This window comes from Lissotriton vulgaris, chromosome 6 (assembly GCF_964263255.1).
Source record: "Lissotriton vulgaris chromosome 6, aLisVul1.2, whole genome shotgun sequence".
NCBI lineage: Eukaryota > Metazoa > Chordata > Amphibia > Caudata > Salamandridae > Lissotriton > Lissotriton vulgaris.
In genome coordinates this window covers 324,313,321-324,331,990 of record NC_141694.1, presented here as the reverse complement: position 1 = coordinate 324,331,990, position 18,670 = coordinate 324,313,321, and the positions used below count along the sequence as shown (strand labels likewise).

General features: G+C 45.4%; 1 protein-coding gene across 1 annotated transcript in view; it reads right to left on the bottom strand.

Moving 5' to 3' along the window:
- The window catches only part of LOC147707304 (uncharacterized), a 103,830-nt gene that overhangs the window by 15,838 nt on the left and 69,322 nt on the right, over positions 1-18,670 (bottom strand). Inside the window, exon 2 of the mRNA XM_086926351.1 lies at positions 4,605-4,657. Within this exon, the coding sequence (XP_086782477.1) occupies positions 4,605-4,657 (53 nt within the window). The remainder of the gene's footprint in view (positions 1-4,604; positions 4,658-18,670) is intronic.

Genomic DNA, 18,670 nt, shown 5'->3' with positions numbered 1-18,670 from the left:
TACTTGTCCTGCGTTGTTATGTCCAGCCACACCCGTTGCACTTATAATAATGATGAAATGTCAATAAATTCCTTATGCCAAATGCTCTTCTTCACGGCAAGAGGAATAAGGCTAGCCAACCTCGTTCCTCATGCAATGATATGTAAGTCCCTGGGTGATGGCCTAATTTACTCACTGACTGGTTTTCCACTAGCTTCGCCAGTCACTGCCCCGCTGGACCAAGCTTTTGTGGGGTCCACATTTCCTGCCTTACTTTCCCATGGTCCTTCCGACCCTGTCTCTTTGTTGGGTTCCCTGCGCTGGCCACTAGTTGTAACCTGACTGGTAGTGATGCTATCTGCCCTGTCCATTGGCTTGGGCTGGCCCCATGAGGTTGCCTGAAATTGCTGGTTCCTTGACTGCTCCCTCCCGCCGCCTTGTCAGTTATAGGGGGCATATCAACCTTCTTGGTGTGGGACCCCACCACTTACTGCGCATGCCACTGTGTTGCTCCAATAGTACCTTTGGGACCCTGATCTTCCTGGCATCCCATGCCTGACCATCCATATGGTGCAAACTTTAGGGAAGGCATGTCTCATATTCCTTGCCAGGGCCACCATATCACACTTGTCTATGGGGTAGCGGTTGGGGGCCTCTGTTCAGCTACCGCAACACATTAGACCCACTGTGACAGGGCCATCTGCTGTTTGTCCCATGTAGGCCACCTCTAATGCTGCTCAAGGGGAACTGTGTGTAGTTTTCTGCCGCTCAAGTAGATTTTTACTTGAGCGGCAGCTTTCTCAAAGCGGACTGGTAGTTTCTCGTTACGAGTGGTCGCGAGCATACGCGATCACTCGCAATGAGCAATTTGACCTCCCCGCGTTGAGAATCTCGCCGGGAGGTTTATTTTCCACGCTCGCGATCAGCAACTTGATGTTGCTGATCGCGAACGAGGGAAAAGTCTCGCCGGGATGTCATTTTGCTTGCTCGTGGTCACCAACTTGACGTTGAGGACTGAGAGTTAGCAAAAAATTACAGCTACGCTACGCGTGTTTGCACTGTGCTACATGCAGTTTGCGTAGTGCGAAGTAGCGCACACTTCGCAAACTACGTAGCGTTGTGCTTTGCCCAGGCCTAATTGTTACGCCACTGAGCTCAACTCTACGTTTCCAGTGATGAGGGGTTGCCTCTTCCGACCTTTTGGATGTGTGTTGGACCTCCCTTCTCCTCTCAAATTGATGGTTTTAAACTGCGCCAGCCAATGATGTCTTATTATTTTCACGGATTTGCGGATGCCCGCTCCGGGAGGCTGCCGCCCCCCTGGACGGTTAGCCATGGGCCCCTCATTGGTCCGGCTTTATCTCCACGGCCCACAGTTCTTCTTGCCCTAAAATATGAATTTACAGTATGTGTACATTAAACATAATTGAGCCAGGTATTACCTCCAAAACATAAGGTATATTTAATTAATGCATTTACGTTTTTTTGCTGTATTTTTCTCATCAAATTACCGCAAACGTATACTGTGAGATACTGCAGGCACTGTCGTATAAATAAAGGATTATGTAGAACAGGAAGCATTGTACATACGCACTGAATGGCAGAGCAGCAGTTGAGTGATTGTGAGGTGTGACTTGGGGCCTGCCTTTTACATTTGGTCTACAACTACTCGAGGAGAGGATGAGATTGTATTAAGAGATGATTTCCTGAGTTTAGCGTCAAGCTGTTTACTGTCAGAAAGAGGTGAGAGCAGTGTTGTGATGTTCTTGTTTTTTCTACAAAAGTCTTACGGGAGAGAGCGGTGGGAAGGATGAGGGGTCCTGAAATCTACGACTAGCTTAAATAGTTTCCTGACAAAGATGGAGCCTCTGACGTTTATGGAGGCGATATGGTCATGAGGTCTTCCACTCAAGCAGGCCTGTTAGTAGACAGATGGGCACAGCATGAGAGAACCAACGTCTGCTAGTTGCAGCCTGGGTGCAAATGAAACCAGGAGCAAATAAGGGACAAACAGATATCACGTGATATGCCTATGCATAGCAGGTGTAATTATAGGGAAATTACACATTTCACTTGGGTTGCCCATTGATATTATATCTATGGAGAATGCAACAGATGTTGTTGCTGGATTTTCTTTGCGCCATAGCGCAACACTTAGCATAGCACTAAAACTATTTACTAAATATGGTGATGCACACTTTTTTCCCATTCACCCAACACAGTAATGCCGCCTTGGTGCAGAACTGTGCTCTGTAAATGTTAGTTAATCTGGACCTAAGACTTTATACGAAAAGCACAGAAAGGTTTGATGATGAAGATAGGCAAAATGTTATGATTGATTATTTTAAGACTCCGTCAATCGTGTCTTGTCAGTGTTAAGTGGATGGTTTGCATCTATCAGGAAAGATGTGGTTAATGAGGAGACCAGAGGTAATGTAAATGTAAATGTAAATTGATACTTGTATAGCGCACTACTCACCCGCAAGGGTCTCAAGGCGCTTGTACGAATACCGCTGTGGAACCCTTGCTGGCTTTTCCCTGTGAAATGTCCACTCCTGGGCGCCCCCAAGGTGAAGCCAGGCATCCTTAGCGTTGTGGGGGCCGTTGTGGAGATTAAGCAAGCTATTGCCCAGAGTTGCAGAGTGGGACTCCATGATTGGAATAGGCACCGAGGCGAGAATTATCAGGTCCGTGGAATTTTTTAGCCCAAGACCCGCCGAAGGGGGGGAAATTGAACCCTGGTCCCGGGCTAGGTCTCTGCATCAGGGTCTGCCGCTCTAACCATTGAGCCACACTTCTCCACTACTCCACCACTGTAAGGCCTTTTCAAAGGCACGGTCATGGAGATAAGCCACAGAATGATTTTGACTTTGGAATTTGAAGAAGAAACCCGTCGTTCGCTTCGCACGGCTGTTAATTCTGCGTTGTGTAGGTGGAGGAGAGAGAACCAGACCTTAGTTAGAGGGTGTGAACCATCAAGATGTGAGGGTGTTCTAAAAGAAGGGAGAAGGGAGAAGCAAAGGAAGAATTTGGAAGGTGAGTGGATGAAACTCTTAAGCTGGACCAAAAAGCGGAGGATATGATTTTCAACAAAGGAATGAATTAATTGAAATGCATGTTTCAATTCATTATTCTGCTTATGCTTTTAAAGTCACAGATCAGTAGAATAATGTATCGTTTTCATATATGCTTCTAATTTCTTGTGTATTTTTAACTGCCCCGCTGCACAGGCATTATTTTTACCAGCTTGATGTATTTATTCAGAGGAGCTTATATTGTTTGTAGGGGGATCCTTAACTTATTGGTGCAGACGTTTTTTTTCCCTAGACTTCTGCAAAAGATTGACTCCTATCTCCATGGTTGTTGAGCGGACCAGGGAGGCTCCTCTTTGCGATGGCTGCCACTTAGTTATCCTCCCCTTCCTCGGTGAGGTATGCAGCAGGTTGTAATGTGTATACAGGCTGAGAATGTAGGAGGGGGCTGATGGTGTAACAATGTCAAGGTCTTTGGTAGTAGTGATACGAAGAAGAAGGCTCTTCTCTCTCTATTGTCTCAGGCAGTGCTGAAAGAGGTGAAGTGGAGCTAGAGGAATAGTTATGAGAATAGCACACATAGGCAGCTTCCACATTAGATTTCACTGGTGATGCAACAATTTCGGCTGTGCTGCCCAACCGGAGATCAAGTTGAGCGATGAGGAGGTGATGATCAGCGGTGAGCTTAACCGGGGCTCACTTCGCTGGTGGTGGACGAGCTTCAGAGAGCATTTTCTAAGTTCTGAATGAGGAGACACAACATTGCTGCAGTCTCAGTGATGAGGCCACCTGGGTTGGTGGACCTCTGCAGGCCAAGAAGTTCTTTACCAAGGGTGGCTTTTAAAAGAAGACCTGATTCCTAGACCAAACCAAGCAGCAGCAACTGGGCCCAAGTATGTCAAATGTTTATTTCTAGCAGGGCTCAAAGAGGAAAGAAATTAGTGGAAAAAACTTTCTAAGATCCACTCAGAATGGTGGTAGAATCTTTGTTGGTAGATAGGGAATCAACTTAGTGCTATTCTTTTCTTGCTTCTGCTAATATGTGGAAAGAGGTTGGACACAAAACTCAAACCAGATGGCTAGTTGAAGGCATTCTTGCAGGGTAGCAGATCAGAGACTAGGCCCTGGTTATTATTGAGAGTCCATGGGTAGGACTGTTCAGATTCAGGTCGTCACAACTTTGTGGTTAGGAGACAGAGGTTTCAAATGCAAATGCACACCTGCCATCTTCCTCAGAACACATCTCATCAATTACAATCTTCTTGGCAATTGCAACAGTAATGGTAATGACAGGCCTTTAACAGATAATCGCATAACGTGGCTAGAATTTCTATAATTACTAATTTCTGAAAGCGAAGGCTTATGACACAATCGACATTTTAGCACAAAACGTTTCAGGCAGTTTCAATAAACCTTACTGGAAATTAAAAAAATGAGACAACCCCCTTCAGTTGAATATGTACGTGTGATTATTTAGGCAGGAATATGCTGACGGGCTCCCCGAAAATGAGGGACCATACAGCTTTTAAAAAAAGTTCACATTTATACTTACCAAAAATGAAAGAATGAACCATCAGCATACAATATACTTACTTGTTGGAGAGATTATTATTCTGTTCATCCTTTGTGCTTCTTGTGAACAAGTCCTAAAAAATAGAGAAAATAACTTATCTGAAACATTGCATACGAATGCACGTTCTCTAGAAAATGTTATTGTGCCAGCAACAGATAGCTCCCAAAGTACTAGGTTATATGAGAAAAATACGCAGGGCTCCAAGGTTGCCAGTAATTCACTAATTTTGCGTCTCTTTCACTTCCTCCTTCTGCTCTTGCATGTTTCCTCATTAAAGTTACTCTCTACAAGCTACCTCTTCAATTGTCTTTTCCACGGCACAACATTCTCCTGAAAAAGTGTTCTGATCAGTTAAGTAATAAAATATTTATTTTGGAGGGAAAAACTTGCAAAATTTGATATCAAAATGAAAAATAACTATTTTGTCACCATAGGTAGTTTAAAATGTTAATTGTGATGGAATTCAATTTCATTTTTAATGTAGTTGTTGGTATGTTTTCTACACAAACCTAATAAAGTACATTGAAAATTATTTTTATTTAGCGGTTTAAAAATAAACATTCCCTAACTGTAAACATGGACCATAATGGCAACTGACTGTGTCTCCACAAATTTAATTGCATCCTCATTTCTTTTTTTTTTTTTTAAATTTTTGAAAACCTTTATTAGTGCATTCAGAAAAGTACAAATAGTGGCCTACAACCTTCAGGCCGGCCACAAATACTGTTGAGCACATGTGCATGCAAGACGGTGACGCAACAGCACAGCAATATAATTAGTAAGCAGTCAGCAGTTACACTGTAGAGCCCTTGCTGTCGCGTCTCAGGAGTTATGAAGGTTAATTTTAAAGTTTTCATTGCAAGCAGTAATGTCCAACTATTCCGTTTCAATAAAAAGTGGAACATAAACGAAAAGAAAGAACAGGGTCCATGAAGACGTGAGATAGCGATATCAACAAAGGCATACACAGCCCAGCAACTCAGAAGACAAATCCCACCAGGCAGAATGGCGGCCAGGATGTATGTTACCAGGATATTAGACCTAAGGCCCTAACAGCATTCACCGCCACCCACCCGGCAATAACGTCGACACGGACCCAAGATAGAAGAAAGAAGAAATAAATTAGAAAGAGAAAAACAAGGCACCATAGGAACAAAAAAAGGAACAAAATACCCATCCCACAACCCCCACCCTACACGCATGCGAAGGCTATGGCCTATCCCCCCCCCCCCCCCAGCAGCGCGTCTGTCGCCCCATAAACCCGAAATATAGTAGAGGTAGTAAGAGAAAGAAAAAGGAAAAAGATATAATTTCACCTCGATATAGGGAGCCAGAAAAGAAAAATCTAATCTAAACCTCCCAAGAAAACCTAACCCCGGGGGAGGGCCGTAATTTCCTTCCAAAAGCAGGTCTCCCGAACTCACACAGCCATGTGCAACTCCCACACCGTGTAGCAATAAACTCGAAAGACTTACAGCCAAAAGAGAGTCTAATCAGCCATACCTAGATTCACAGGTCAGCACATTAATCGCAACCCCCACAACAAGAATAAAAAACAGGACATAGAAATTATAAACTGAAGTGGGGAAAAAAGAGCACATTCAATGCAGTCAGCCTATCAAAATACAGTTCAGTCCGGGTCTCCGCCATCCGACCGAGCAAAACCCACGAGAAAACTTCTTCAGCCCTGGCCTGAACGGCAAAATCCCGCCAGGGCTGGCCATCGCTGCGAGCACCCCCCGGGTAGAACAAAGGAGCAAGATGGCCGCTCTAGACAAGGAAGAAACACAGGAGGCGGAAAGGAGCGTCCCCGGTTAACACCCAGTCCAGCATCAAAACTGTTGAACACCCCTTCCATTACCGGACAACACACACTCCACCATTGTAGAAAAAAGGCTCCGGAGGCAAAGACCTTAAGGGGGGTCAGGCACTGGAAGATCGATGAGCAGAGCCATTGTGGGGACAGAGTCACAGTTCTCAAAGTGGGGGGTAACATTGTATCGAGAGCCTCACCGAGGAGCGGACCATCAACATTGTTGCCAGGGACACTGCGCACCTCCGTCCTCTCATATTGCGACTTTGTAACCGTTCCAGAAAATGTTAAAGGTAGCAGAGGGTCAGCCAGCCCCGGTCGCGTTATGCCAGATGAAGCTCCCTCGATCTTCTCCGTCAGTTCTTGGACGTTTCGCCGCCATGTTGTCTGCAAGGGCGACCAGAATATCCCCATAAGTCAGGGTGCTCTGAGAGAGCAGCCGATCCGCAGCGAGCGGCGATGCCCCGGGGTCCGCCTCCAGTCCGGGAACAGGCAGGGCAGCACGCAATGGGGATAGTGGAGCAGCCCTCTCTTCGTCCCGAAAGGCAAGCGCCATTACTGCCCCTTAGGGAGTCCGCAATAAGGAGAGGGGAGCGATTTCGCTATCTGGGAAAGCAAGCGTTTGAACCGCCGGTAGAAATACAGCCCACAGCAAGGGGGTCGCACAGAACGAGAGTCTCCTCGCCTTTCTTGTCGATGCGGGTGTTCAGCAGCCGAGAGTCGCCCCAAAATGGAGACTGTCCAGGCGACGAGTAGCGTAGCGGGGGGGAAGCGCCGCGTGGAGGGCTCTAATCGAACAAAGACACACTCCTCAGCCGAGGTGAGTCACTCTCCATTGGGAGAGATCTTCTAAGTCCATTTCCGAAGTCGCCATGCTCCCGTAGTCAACGGCACCTCCCCCGCTCGTCCTACCGGCGTAGTCTCGTGATGTCCAGCGGTGGCGATCGGCACAGCTACCCGGGCAGCTCCGGAGGTCGACGAACTCAGCGAGTCCCGCACCAAATCAGACGGCGGGGGCCCCAGAAGAACGCAGTCGGCATCTGCGCGTTCGTTCCTTCATTCCAACACGGTGTGAGCAAGGATTAATGACAGGATATTGTTGCAAAGGCAGATGGCTTACGGAGCCGGGAGCTCACACGTCTGTCCCGTCCGCCATCTTGGCTCCTCCGCATCCTCATTTCTTATGATAAAGGGAACTATTCTGCTCACTGATATACTTTGAGCGAGTTTTTATTTCAAATGTTGTCCCATATGGGATATGACGATTGACTCTTTATAAATGCAAACTATGGGATCTCACTGTGCTCCGAAAACCTTAACACTCCCATGCTGATATTATCAGCAAAGGCTTTTTTAGGTAAATAAACAGCGAAGTCGAAATTCAACAATATTTGATAAAAGCGCCTAAATTATTGTTACTTCTATTGGTGCTCCACGTCATAAACACACACATTCCAGGGTATTCCTGACATTTCTATTCACCATTGAGGTCTTCATCACTTCCCCAAGTGGTATTTGATTAGCCCTTACGAAGCACAGCATATCGCTTCTTTCTGAGTACCCTGCTAAAATAATACGGAAATAGCGCACAGGGAATTTCCAATATGGCAGGGTTTGGTTTCTCCTGGGTGCGGTAGTAGCCATCATTACAAGATCTGCAGGTCAGAATGGGAGAGAAAGCAGTTATGTGGCAGGCTTTTCACCATTCCGAGTTGCAAAACATCGAGGGCTTCATTTATGAAAAGGGACGCATCACTGCGTGAAAACAGCGATGCGTTACTTTTCATCGCATGCTCCTTGCAACATGCTGGATGCATCATATTTATAGTATGACCCATCATGTCGCAAAGAGTTACATATACGTCTGTATTTCTGATTTATCTGTAGGCGCTAAAATGCATTGCTGGAGTCCGTCATGAAAGTGACTCCACTCCATCAATGGGTCATTTCACATGGGCAAGTCCCATTTCAAATGTGCCTGCATCAGTCTTACGCCTCCTGTGAGGCAGGCATAACATATTGATGCATTTGCGTCCTAGAAGTGATGCAGTGAAATGTCGTAGGGGCAGATTTGCAAGCCCCTTGTGACACTTTTGCACAGCCATTGCGTCACTAAAGTGACAAACGGCGGTATAAAAATTGTGGCAAATTTACAACGTGACATTATATCTGCATCAGATAGTGTCACGTTGCTGAGCCTGTAAAGTCGTGGCCTGTGATGCCACTTTCCATGATGTCAATTCCTGTGAAGCCATGTGTGATGTCATGCGCCGTGATGTCGCACGCCATGATGATGCAACCCGTAATGTCACTTGCATACTGCCAACCAAGTCAGTCCCCCCACTTCTTTTTTTAGGACTTGTGCCCTGGGCGCAACATTGTATGTACTTACACCTCTTGATGCACACAACATTTTGCTATTAGGCTTCAGAATAATGCTAGTCCTTCTGGGGAAAAATGGTTTCAAAATGCTTGTTTTGTAACTATGGGAAGATTGATGATGATGAGCAGGACTGTCTGCTGCACTGACAGGCACCATGACAGTTCTTACTTTGACCAGCGGGTGACACTATTACACTGGTGTCTGCTTTGTCTAATACTAGGGGCCTCATTTATGAAAAGTGACGCATCGCTGCGTGAAAACAGCGATGCGTCACTTTTCACTGCGCACTCCTTGCGACACCAATGATGCGTCATATTTAATGTATGATGCATCATGTCGCAAGGACTTACAGATACGTCAGTATTTCTGACGTATCTGTAAGCGCAAAAGTGACGCATTGCTGGAGTGTGTCACAAAAGTGACGCAATTCCAGCAATGCGTCCTTTCACATGGGGAAAGCCCCATGTGAAAGGGCTTGCGTCAGTCTTACGCCTGCTGTGAGGCAGGCGCAAGATTTTGACGCAACAGCATCCTAAAAGTGACGCAGTGAAATCCCATTGATTTCACTGCGTCACTATTACGAGGCTTTTTGCGGGGGAACGCCCCCTCTGCATACATTATACCTGACGCAGGTATAATGTGGCGCAGGGGTTTAAAAAGTGACGCATCTACCTAGATGCATCACTTTTTAAATATGGCGCAACAAGGCACATTTTTTACGCCGCTGGTGCGTCACAAAAAGTGACGCACCTGCGGCGCAAAACTGACGCAAGGCCTCATAAATAAGGGCCCAGGTTTCAGAAAATTATCCAAAGCAAATGCGAAAGAAAACGGTGTGCTTCTGAAATCGTCAACAATGTAATACTTTTGGTACTGTAGACAGTTATGTGTATGGGGAGGAGAGGGTGGTGTGTTGCTATATTTTAGCCTTGCCTCCGAGAGTCCACCAATTGTCTGGTCATCAGTTCAAATATCACGGGCAGTAATCTAGTCATTTGGGCAGGAAAGAGGAAAAGTCATAATACTTCATAAGCAAGGGACTATTCAGGGGACTGTGGAGGTTACAGCTGAAATACCAGTGGCGGTTGGTGACTTTTTCAAATGGTGAAAAGTTGGTGTGGAGTTTTACTTATCAGGCAAGCGAATCTGACTGAAATACAGACTGGTGATCCAGCCATACTAATTTGACTTGTGCTTTGGATTTTATGACAATGCAACAGAACTGCAGAAGTACAAAGTGAACCGAAAGATCTGAAATACTCTGATTTTCTAATGTTTTCTCTTGCTTTCTCGTTCACAAATAGTCATAATGCTCTCTGCCTGTCAAAAGTTGTGTTTAAATATTCTTGTTGTACATTTCTGATGTCTTTAATATTTGATAGAATGCAGTATTTCAAGTACCATAAATATCAAGAGTGTGTGAGCACTGCTATTTACAACCTGAAAACTAACTTTTCCTGTCCTAAAACTCATCGACCAGGATCGCCCAACCCTTTAAGCACTACATTATCTGAGCCAAGAAGCCAGTGATATAAATCATAAAGCGCACTGTGACTGTCAAAGGTTTCTGGCAGGCTACTGATGATAAAAAGCCCGTAGGGATGGAGAAGAGTCAGTTATGTGGCACAACGATGCCCCCACTTTAGGGACCGTTTAGAGGCCCCAGACCATCAGCTGATTTCACTGAGGCTCAAAAAGACTACCCTGAATAACTGTGCCGCAGGCTAGATGCCGTACACGGGTTAGGGAAAATTGAGTGTTCAACAGATTCCATTAAAACCCAGCAATTGAACTGAACTAACAAGCATTGGCAAAGCCACATGGTCGCACCCACAACAGTTATTGATTGACTTGCTCAATGTTTTTTTTACATATTGTACAGCAGCGCAGTTGAAAGTCTAAAAAAGCACTATGATGTGGCAGGGCTCAATGTCAGTCCTTTTTTTTGTATAACTCTCATGCGTATTGCACAGCAGCCACTCTGCTGAACATGCGTAAAAAACACTGACAGCACTGATAGCTGTCCTTAAAAAAAATTGCAGCCATGTTGTACAGCAGCAAGGCTACTGTGTGGCATGGCTCAAAGTAAAGAAAAAAAAATTGCTATAATGCTGTCTGTGCTGACCATCCCGCAGTGTTTTTTCTCACTTTTATTTTAAAAATGCATTCCTCCCAATGAACAGTTGCTGCAAAATAGTTTAGTGTTGAGATAAAACAAGCAATTTCAAAATGTATCCTAATAATAATAATAATAATAATAATACACAATCAGATTTTCTCAAGCTCAGACTTTTTTTGTGTTTCACGAAAATAACACTCCAGAACTCAGCTGGTGGTAACACATTTTCTGTGAAGAATACATCTTTGTCACCATTAAGCTTCAAATGTCTCAATGAATTAAAGCTGTATCCTGATCCATGCAGCCTTTAGATTTGCTAATTAACCAATGCCACACATTTACATTTCTTCCAGGTACGTGGCATATTCTCAGATTGAATCTACCATAGTTTGATAGCACAGGATCCCCTCCCTGTCCCCATCAGCCAGAGGCACTTCATTTTCGATATTAACAGTTCAGGAATGTTTTTTGTGGGGTTTTTTAAAAACACAAATTAGGGAAAAGACGTAACAGAAGTTTCCCATGTCTTCCTAGCCTCTGAGTTGTCAGACATGATAACGTGTAGCATTCCTATTTCCTAGCTCCTGAGTATGTTGCATTAAAAAGCGTGATACATTCATTCAGTCTTTAATTTTTTTAACATAAAATCTTAAAAATGTCCTCCTATTTAATCACAGTAAACATAAGGCCCATTTCTTCCAGTGTTTTGTTAGTGCGAACTTGGTCCGTGGGCATTGCAGTGCTTTACATGAGCAACGTCATATTATGCATTAATTTATCGTTTAAAGGCTCATGAAGATTAAGTGATCTGCACAAAGACATAGGACCTTGAGACAATACAGGAACTTTAACCTAGTTTGTCAGTTCCAAAGGCGGCCGCTCTGGCAGTGACGCTAAATTCCATTCAACACAACTTAACGCTAAAGGAATGCTGCGAGCTACTAATGTTGTCAATGTATTTATTGCACTTTAATTATTAGGTTCAACAGCATCTGCCTACCACGGGCGGCCATCTAGATAACTTTTATGGCCAACATTGCAATCCTGTGCAAAAACAGTGGGGTGACCCTGTGTCCCTCAGAACCTGGGTATGTATGTAAAGAGCTACAAATGGTTCTGTCAGGTAAGAAAATTGCTTGTAAGGTAATGAAATCCTAATCATATAGAGCCAGTCGAATAAATAACATCAATTATGTTACTTTACAGATTGAATTGGAACACATAAGACAATTTTCACAGAGAAGTAAGTTGTTTACAGAATGTGACAGTGCAAGATGGCGGGCGCTTGAGTGGCCGGTGCAGAGCGGCGGTGAGGACGCTGACTTGGATGAAGCCCAAAGTTTAGCGCATATCGGAGCCTGTTGGTTTCTTACCTGCGGAAGGTAACAAACCCGTGCATCTAGGTTTCGAGGTGCTGGAGGGGGTGCAATGCTGGTGGCTTTCGCCAGTCACGGCTCAGCGAGGCTGCTACTAAGGGCGGTAGTGCAGGTGCTGGAGGCTCTCGTTCCCAGCTGCTACGCTTCGGGAGGAGGGCAGAGCCTGCAACTGAATCGTACGCGGAGCCTGACACGGTGCCGGCGGAGCTGCGGGAGTGAGTGGAAGCCGCACACAGAGTTTGCCGGGGATCATAACCAATCTGCATATCGGCAGAGGAAGTGGTCCCAGTGTGGAATGGCACCTAAACAGAATCCTGGCTCGAAAACGGGCAATACAAGGAAAAAAGCACCAAGAGAGGAGGTTGAAAATGCAGCTTCAGACGCTACACGAGGGGAAAAATAAATGTCGATGTAAATGTAAATGTAAATGTATTGCGACTTATATAGCGCACGTATCACCCGAAGGCATCAAGGCGCTTGCCTTGGGAACCCGTCCTGGCTTTTTTCCTGTGAGATAACCCCTACTGGGCATCCCCAATGTGAAAGCCAGGCATCCCGCAGCGGGTGGGCCGCAGTAGTGGAGATTAAGCAAGCTATTGCCCAGAGTTGCAGCGTGGGACCCCATGATTAGAGTAGGCACCGAGGCGAGAATTATCAAGTCCGTGGACATTTTTGGGCTCAGGACCCTGCAGCGTCAGGAATTGAACCCTGGTCCCGGGCCAGACCTCTGCATCAGGGTCTGCCGTTCTAATCAGTGAGCCACACTCCTCCAGCAGGATCAGCAAAAGAAGAGGCAACAAGGAGCTCCCAAGACCCGGCTGGCTACTGCCTCCATTTTGGACATGCTGGTCAAAGCGGGTAAGGAGAAGGGGTCTAAGGATTTGGGAGAGGGTAATGTTACAGATGCGGCTCATGAACTGGGGTCTCATTCCATACCTCCCCTGACTCAAGTACCCGGAGAAATAACTTTGACTGTAGTTGATAGCGTAATAGAGGTTGTAAAGCCCGCAGTTACTAGCAATGAGAACTTGGAGTCTTTGGTGCCCCCCCCGCGGTTTGGAGCAGCCCGCTAACGTCTCGCACTTACTGGCCAAATGCACTGAGGAGAATAACATCGCTGTTGAAGCAGAATTAACTGGCTCATTAGAGTCTACAGTAGCTGAAGTAGAAGCAGTGGTAGACGGGGCAACAGGTGGAGTTGGATGTGAAAAAGAGAATGATCCAAGTGAAGCCTTCTTCTCGGTTTCTGATGGAGGGGCAGAGTGGTCCGAAGAGGATGAGGAACATAGCTCATGTGTGAGGTCAGATACCGACCCCGAGGATGATCTGCCAGCTACCGCCATGAAATCAAAAAAGGCTGTCTGGGGTCAACAACTGGTGCAACGGTAACTAAGCTGGGACCATTCTTCAGCCCAGCCCCTCCTAGGCAGCCCGTTGCTAGAAAATGGCACAAATGTCCCTGCTAGAGACGATACACCAAGAGATTCTAGCACATAGGGAAGAAAAGCGCCAAGACAGTCGGAAATCACAGGCTGCGATGAGAAAAATGCAGGGAGTGGTGAGGAAACTCTCTAAGGCATGTGCCACCACGGGGGACAGAGTGTCAAATTTGGAAGAGCGGGTGGTGGCAACAGAAACCGAGATGGCAGAGGCCGAGTCCAAGGTCGATGCTCAATGCTCCCAAGTGACAGATATACAGTGGAAGCTGGAGGAGATGGAAAATAGGCTTCGAAGAAACAACCTGAGAGTTCTAGGAATTCCGGAGGGAGCCGAAGGATCAGACATTAGAGCCTATATCATCAAGCTTTTCCAGCAAGCTTTCCCTGAGTTGTCCAGTTGGGATTGGCCAAAAGAGCTACAAAGAGTGCACCGTACCCCTTTTAAATTAAGAAGGAACGCTAAGGAAGGGGACAAACCCAGGGCAGTGCTGATATTTCTAGGCAACTTTGTACTACGACAGGCGATCGCTGAGAGGGCAAGACCGGACGCCAGGAGAAATTGTGATGGGGTGTCGTTTTTCGTCCGCCCGGACTTTTGCCACGTGACTGTGGAAAGACGCTGGCGTCTTAGGGGGTTGATAAAGCCCTTTCAGGACAGGAAACTCCAAGCATATTTAATAAATCCAGCACAGTTAAAAATCATCAATGAAGGAAAAACAATGTACTTTTCATCTGAAGTCAAGGCCAAGGAGTATCTTGCTAGCCTGGGCAAATAGACCCAGATAACAGATCTATCTCTTGGGGTTATCCTGAATGGTATAAACGGGTGGAAATAGGTCATTGGAAAGGGGCTTCGAGTGCGTGAATACTTTATTTGCTTTCTTTTTTCTCTGTATATGAGCTTTTTAGGTGCTAAAGAGTTGTTCTTGTGCTGTCCTCACCGCAAATACTGCACGTCCGTCACATGCACAGACAAGATCTGTGCGCCTCACAGAGTGGGGGGTTGGTGAGTAGGGGGTAGGGCGGAGGGGTGGGGGGGAGGGGGTTTTGGGGTGGGTGTGAAAAGATGAAAATTGAAAAAGGGAGTTTAAAGTGCATCACAGTGGTTTTGAGTGTATTCGGACATAGGGAGCATTTAATAAAAACTAACAGGCTTAAGTTGCAGGGCATGCTGGTACGTCAAATCAAAAGTCAGGATGTCAGACATTAGAATATGTACAGTAAATGTGGGGGGGGGCAAATGACTGGAGGAAGAGACAAAGACTGGCCCATTTTGTTAAATTTAATAAGATCAATATTCTCTGTCTCCAGGAGACGCATCTCCCCTGGGCAAAGAGGAACCTTCTGTTTTTAAATGGGTTTGATTTGGCTGCCTGCTCATCACAATCCTCAATGATCAGAGGGGTCGCCATCTTGGTTAGGAAGTCTCTGGGAGGTGTTAAAAGGGTGAAGGCAGACAGTTGTGGTAGATGGGTGATCGCAGAGTTGGAAATGGGCTTTACTCTATGTGTAATTTATGGTTCTAACGGGGACGATCCAGAGATTTTTGACTTTTTGGAGGTTGAATTAGTTGGTTGGCTGGCACCTGTAATAGTAGGCAGAGATTTAAATATCTCAGCCAACTGGGTTGACAATGTAAACTATGTTGTTCGGAAACCCCGGGTCTTTAGGGCGATAAAAGCACTGATGGAATAACTAGGTTTAGTGGACGTTTGGGGTACCAAGGAGCCCCAAAACCCAGGTTTTACTTACTTCTCAAACCCAGCTCAGAAGCACTCCAAGTTGGATTATCTGTTTATTTCCACTTCGGAAATTAATAGAGTTGGCATATCCAGGTTATCGAGGGTACTCTCGGATCACAATCCTTTGGTAATCACATATCAAAGGATTTGTGGTGAAAGGGTGAGATCTTCCTGGTCCTTTGAGAGGAGATTATTGGAGGATGTTAGATTTGTTACCCACATTAAGAGCTGGTCTGATGATTTTTTTGCTGCCAATAGGTATAGCTCATCCCATAATATAGTATGGGAATCTTTCAAAGCGGCTCTGAGAGGTGAAACTATTAGCTTTTCAGCTAAACTGAGGAAAGAAGACAGGATGGCTGAATTGCAATTATTGGAGAGGCTTACAATTATTGAAGAAGAGCATGTTAAGGCTATCGCTTCGGGTGGGGATGGTAGTAATAGCCACAATGCACTTATGGCCATTAAGGCAGATCTACAGAAAGTGGTTACTCAGAAGGCGATCGGGGAATATCAGGCTACAAGAACCAACCGGTATGAAACTAGAGAACATGCCGGTAGAGCCCTGGCTCTCCGTCTTAGGCAAGAGAAGTCCAAAAATGTAATTACAAAGATAGTAGAAAAGGGTAGGGAATATACAGAAGCTAAGGAGATTTGATATGTTTTTAGAGACTTCTATCAGAGACTGTATGATGAGGAGGCAAGGGACGGAGGACAGCAGGTTAATATGGGTGACACAGGACCGCACCTGGATGTCTCACTTCAAGAAGAACTCGATAGGGACATTACTGAATGGAGGTAAAGGCTGCCCTTCAAGAGTTAGCCTCAGGGAAGGCCGCCGGTCCCAACGGCATTCCCTTGGAGGTACACAAGCACATTGAATCAGAAATCATTGTTTTGTTAGTAGATCTTTTCAATGGGATTGTTTGTACTGGACTGACCCCGGACTCGTGGAAAGAGACGAACATTATAATATTTCATAAAAAAGGAAAACCCAGCGAGTACCCGGGGTCATACCGACCAATTTCGTTGATCAACTCTGACACCAAAATGTACTGTAAGATTTGGGCTTTGAGGCTAGGCAGGATTATTGGCGGTCTCGTCTCCCCTTGGCAGCATGGGTTTGTCCCCGGCCGTGGCACGACGGATCATACCAGCAGAGCAATAGCTCTATTTGACGCCTATGCTGCCACGGGAGACGGGATGGCCATGATCCTGCTCGACTCAGAGAAAGCTTTCAACCGTGTGGTCTGGAGCTTTCTCTGGGGAATTTTGGCAGGAAGAGGGTTTGGCCAGACAACCATTAGAGCGCTCAGGGCAATGTATCAAGAACCTATTGCTAGAGTTACGGTCATGGGCAAGAAATCGGATCTGTTTTCTATAAAGAGAGGAACCCGTCAAGGGTGCCCATGCTCCCCGATTCTTTTCTCACTTTATATCGACCCTCTTATCCAGGCCGTATTAGGGTGTCTAGACTAAGACCAGTGGTTTTTAACGGGTACGAAAATAAAATTTTAGCATACGCGGATGATCTCGCTGTATTCTCATCTGATCCCCAGCAGGCAATGATCATCTTGTCCGAGTTGACAAAACAATTTGGTGCTAGCTCTGGGTACTTATTAAATGAAGCAAAGACCCAGATTATCTGCACGAAAAACATAATTAAATCAGATTCGAGATATGTGGACGCAGCTGTATATTTAGGGGTGACAATTAATGCTGCAGTAGAGAAAATAGTGGAAGGAAATGATATACCGCTCATTAAATCAATAGAGACCGATTTGAGAAGGTGGGATGGGTTACATCTTTCATTGAATGGAAGGGTAAATGCGGTCAAGATGACGATGTTCCCTAAGATATTATACCTCTTCCGGGCCACACCACTATTTTGAACTTAGGATCTATATTTATTAAATTTATTTGGCAATTTGGGAAGGTAAGGCGGTCCACAAACCTGCTGTCTCTCCCAAAAGAAAGGGGTGGACTGGCTTTGCCTAATTTAAGATTATATCACTGGACATGTCTTTTGACTCAAATGACTGTGCTCTTCCAGCCAGTGGCTTCTCATAATGATTTAAGCCCCGAAGTTCAGCAGCCCCCTTCTATATTTGAGCTGTTGTTAGGAAGGAAGGCGATGGGTTTAATGCTTTGCGAAGTTGAACGCAGATTTTATAAAAAAGAGAGATACAAGATTATTGACGGTGTCTGGAGGGTTTGGAAGGCCTGTAGAAACCTGTGTAATATCCCCAAAGTTAATCCATATATACATATTTACAATTCTAGCCTCTTCTCAGGGATAGGTGCAGATAGGACCCTTAAAGTTTGGAGAGGGCTGGGCATTAGGACTTTGCGGGAATTTACAGATGGAGAAGGGATTGTAAGTGTTGATGCCCTTCAAAACGGTTTTGGAATCCCAGGTAATCATTGGTTTGTGTATGTCCAACTGGCTCGCTCCCTGAAGGCTTTAGACCAAAACCGCCACCTCCTGATAACAGCCCCCTTCTGGATGCATTGACTAGAGGTTGTAAAAAAATTAAGACCCTTTATAACATCCTTATCTTAGAGATCCAAGACGATGTTGATAAGACCGAGGTAGCTTGGTCTAGAAAACTGGGTAATCCAGATATAGATGTCGACTTGGCCCTTTTAATGAATAAAAAGATCTTTAGAGCCACAAACTTAAGAGCCCAGCATTATAAAACGGTGTTCAATCTGTACTATACCCCTGCGAAATTATGTGCATGGGGGGTCAGAGCTGATGATACGTGTCCAAGATGTGGAGATGGACAAGCAGAATTATTGCACATGTTTTTCAATTGCAGACTCCTGAACCCCAGTAAAGAATGAGATCGAAAAATGTTGGGAGGGGCTGCTAGGTCATAAGATCGATCTATCCCCTACCCTGATGATCTTGGTCACCGATTCTAATTTAAATTTGGGGAAAGAGGAAGAAGCCTTGGTGTTTATTTCTGTGGCTGTGCTCAGGATTTTGATATCAGCAGGTTGGAAGGATGTTGTGGCCCGTCCTTTCAAATGTGGCTCTCTAGGTTTCTTGGAATTCATAATATTGAGTCATGTCTGTACGAACGAAAGGGGGTGAAAACACGGGATTTTGGAAGAAGGATTTGGGCCCCGGTTACAAATAGGAGGCAGACTAAGTTGTAATTGCTTGAGATGCAACCTTGCACTTTATTTGTTTTATCTCACAGTTTTT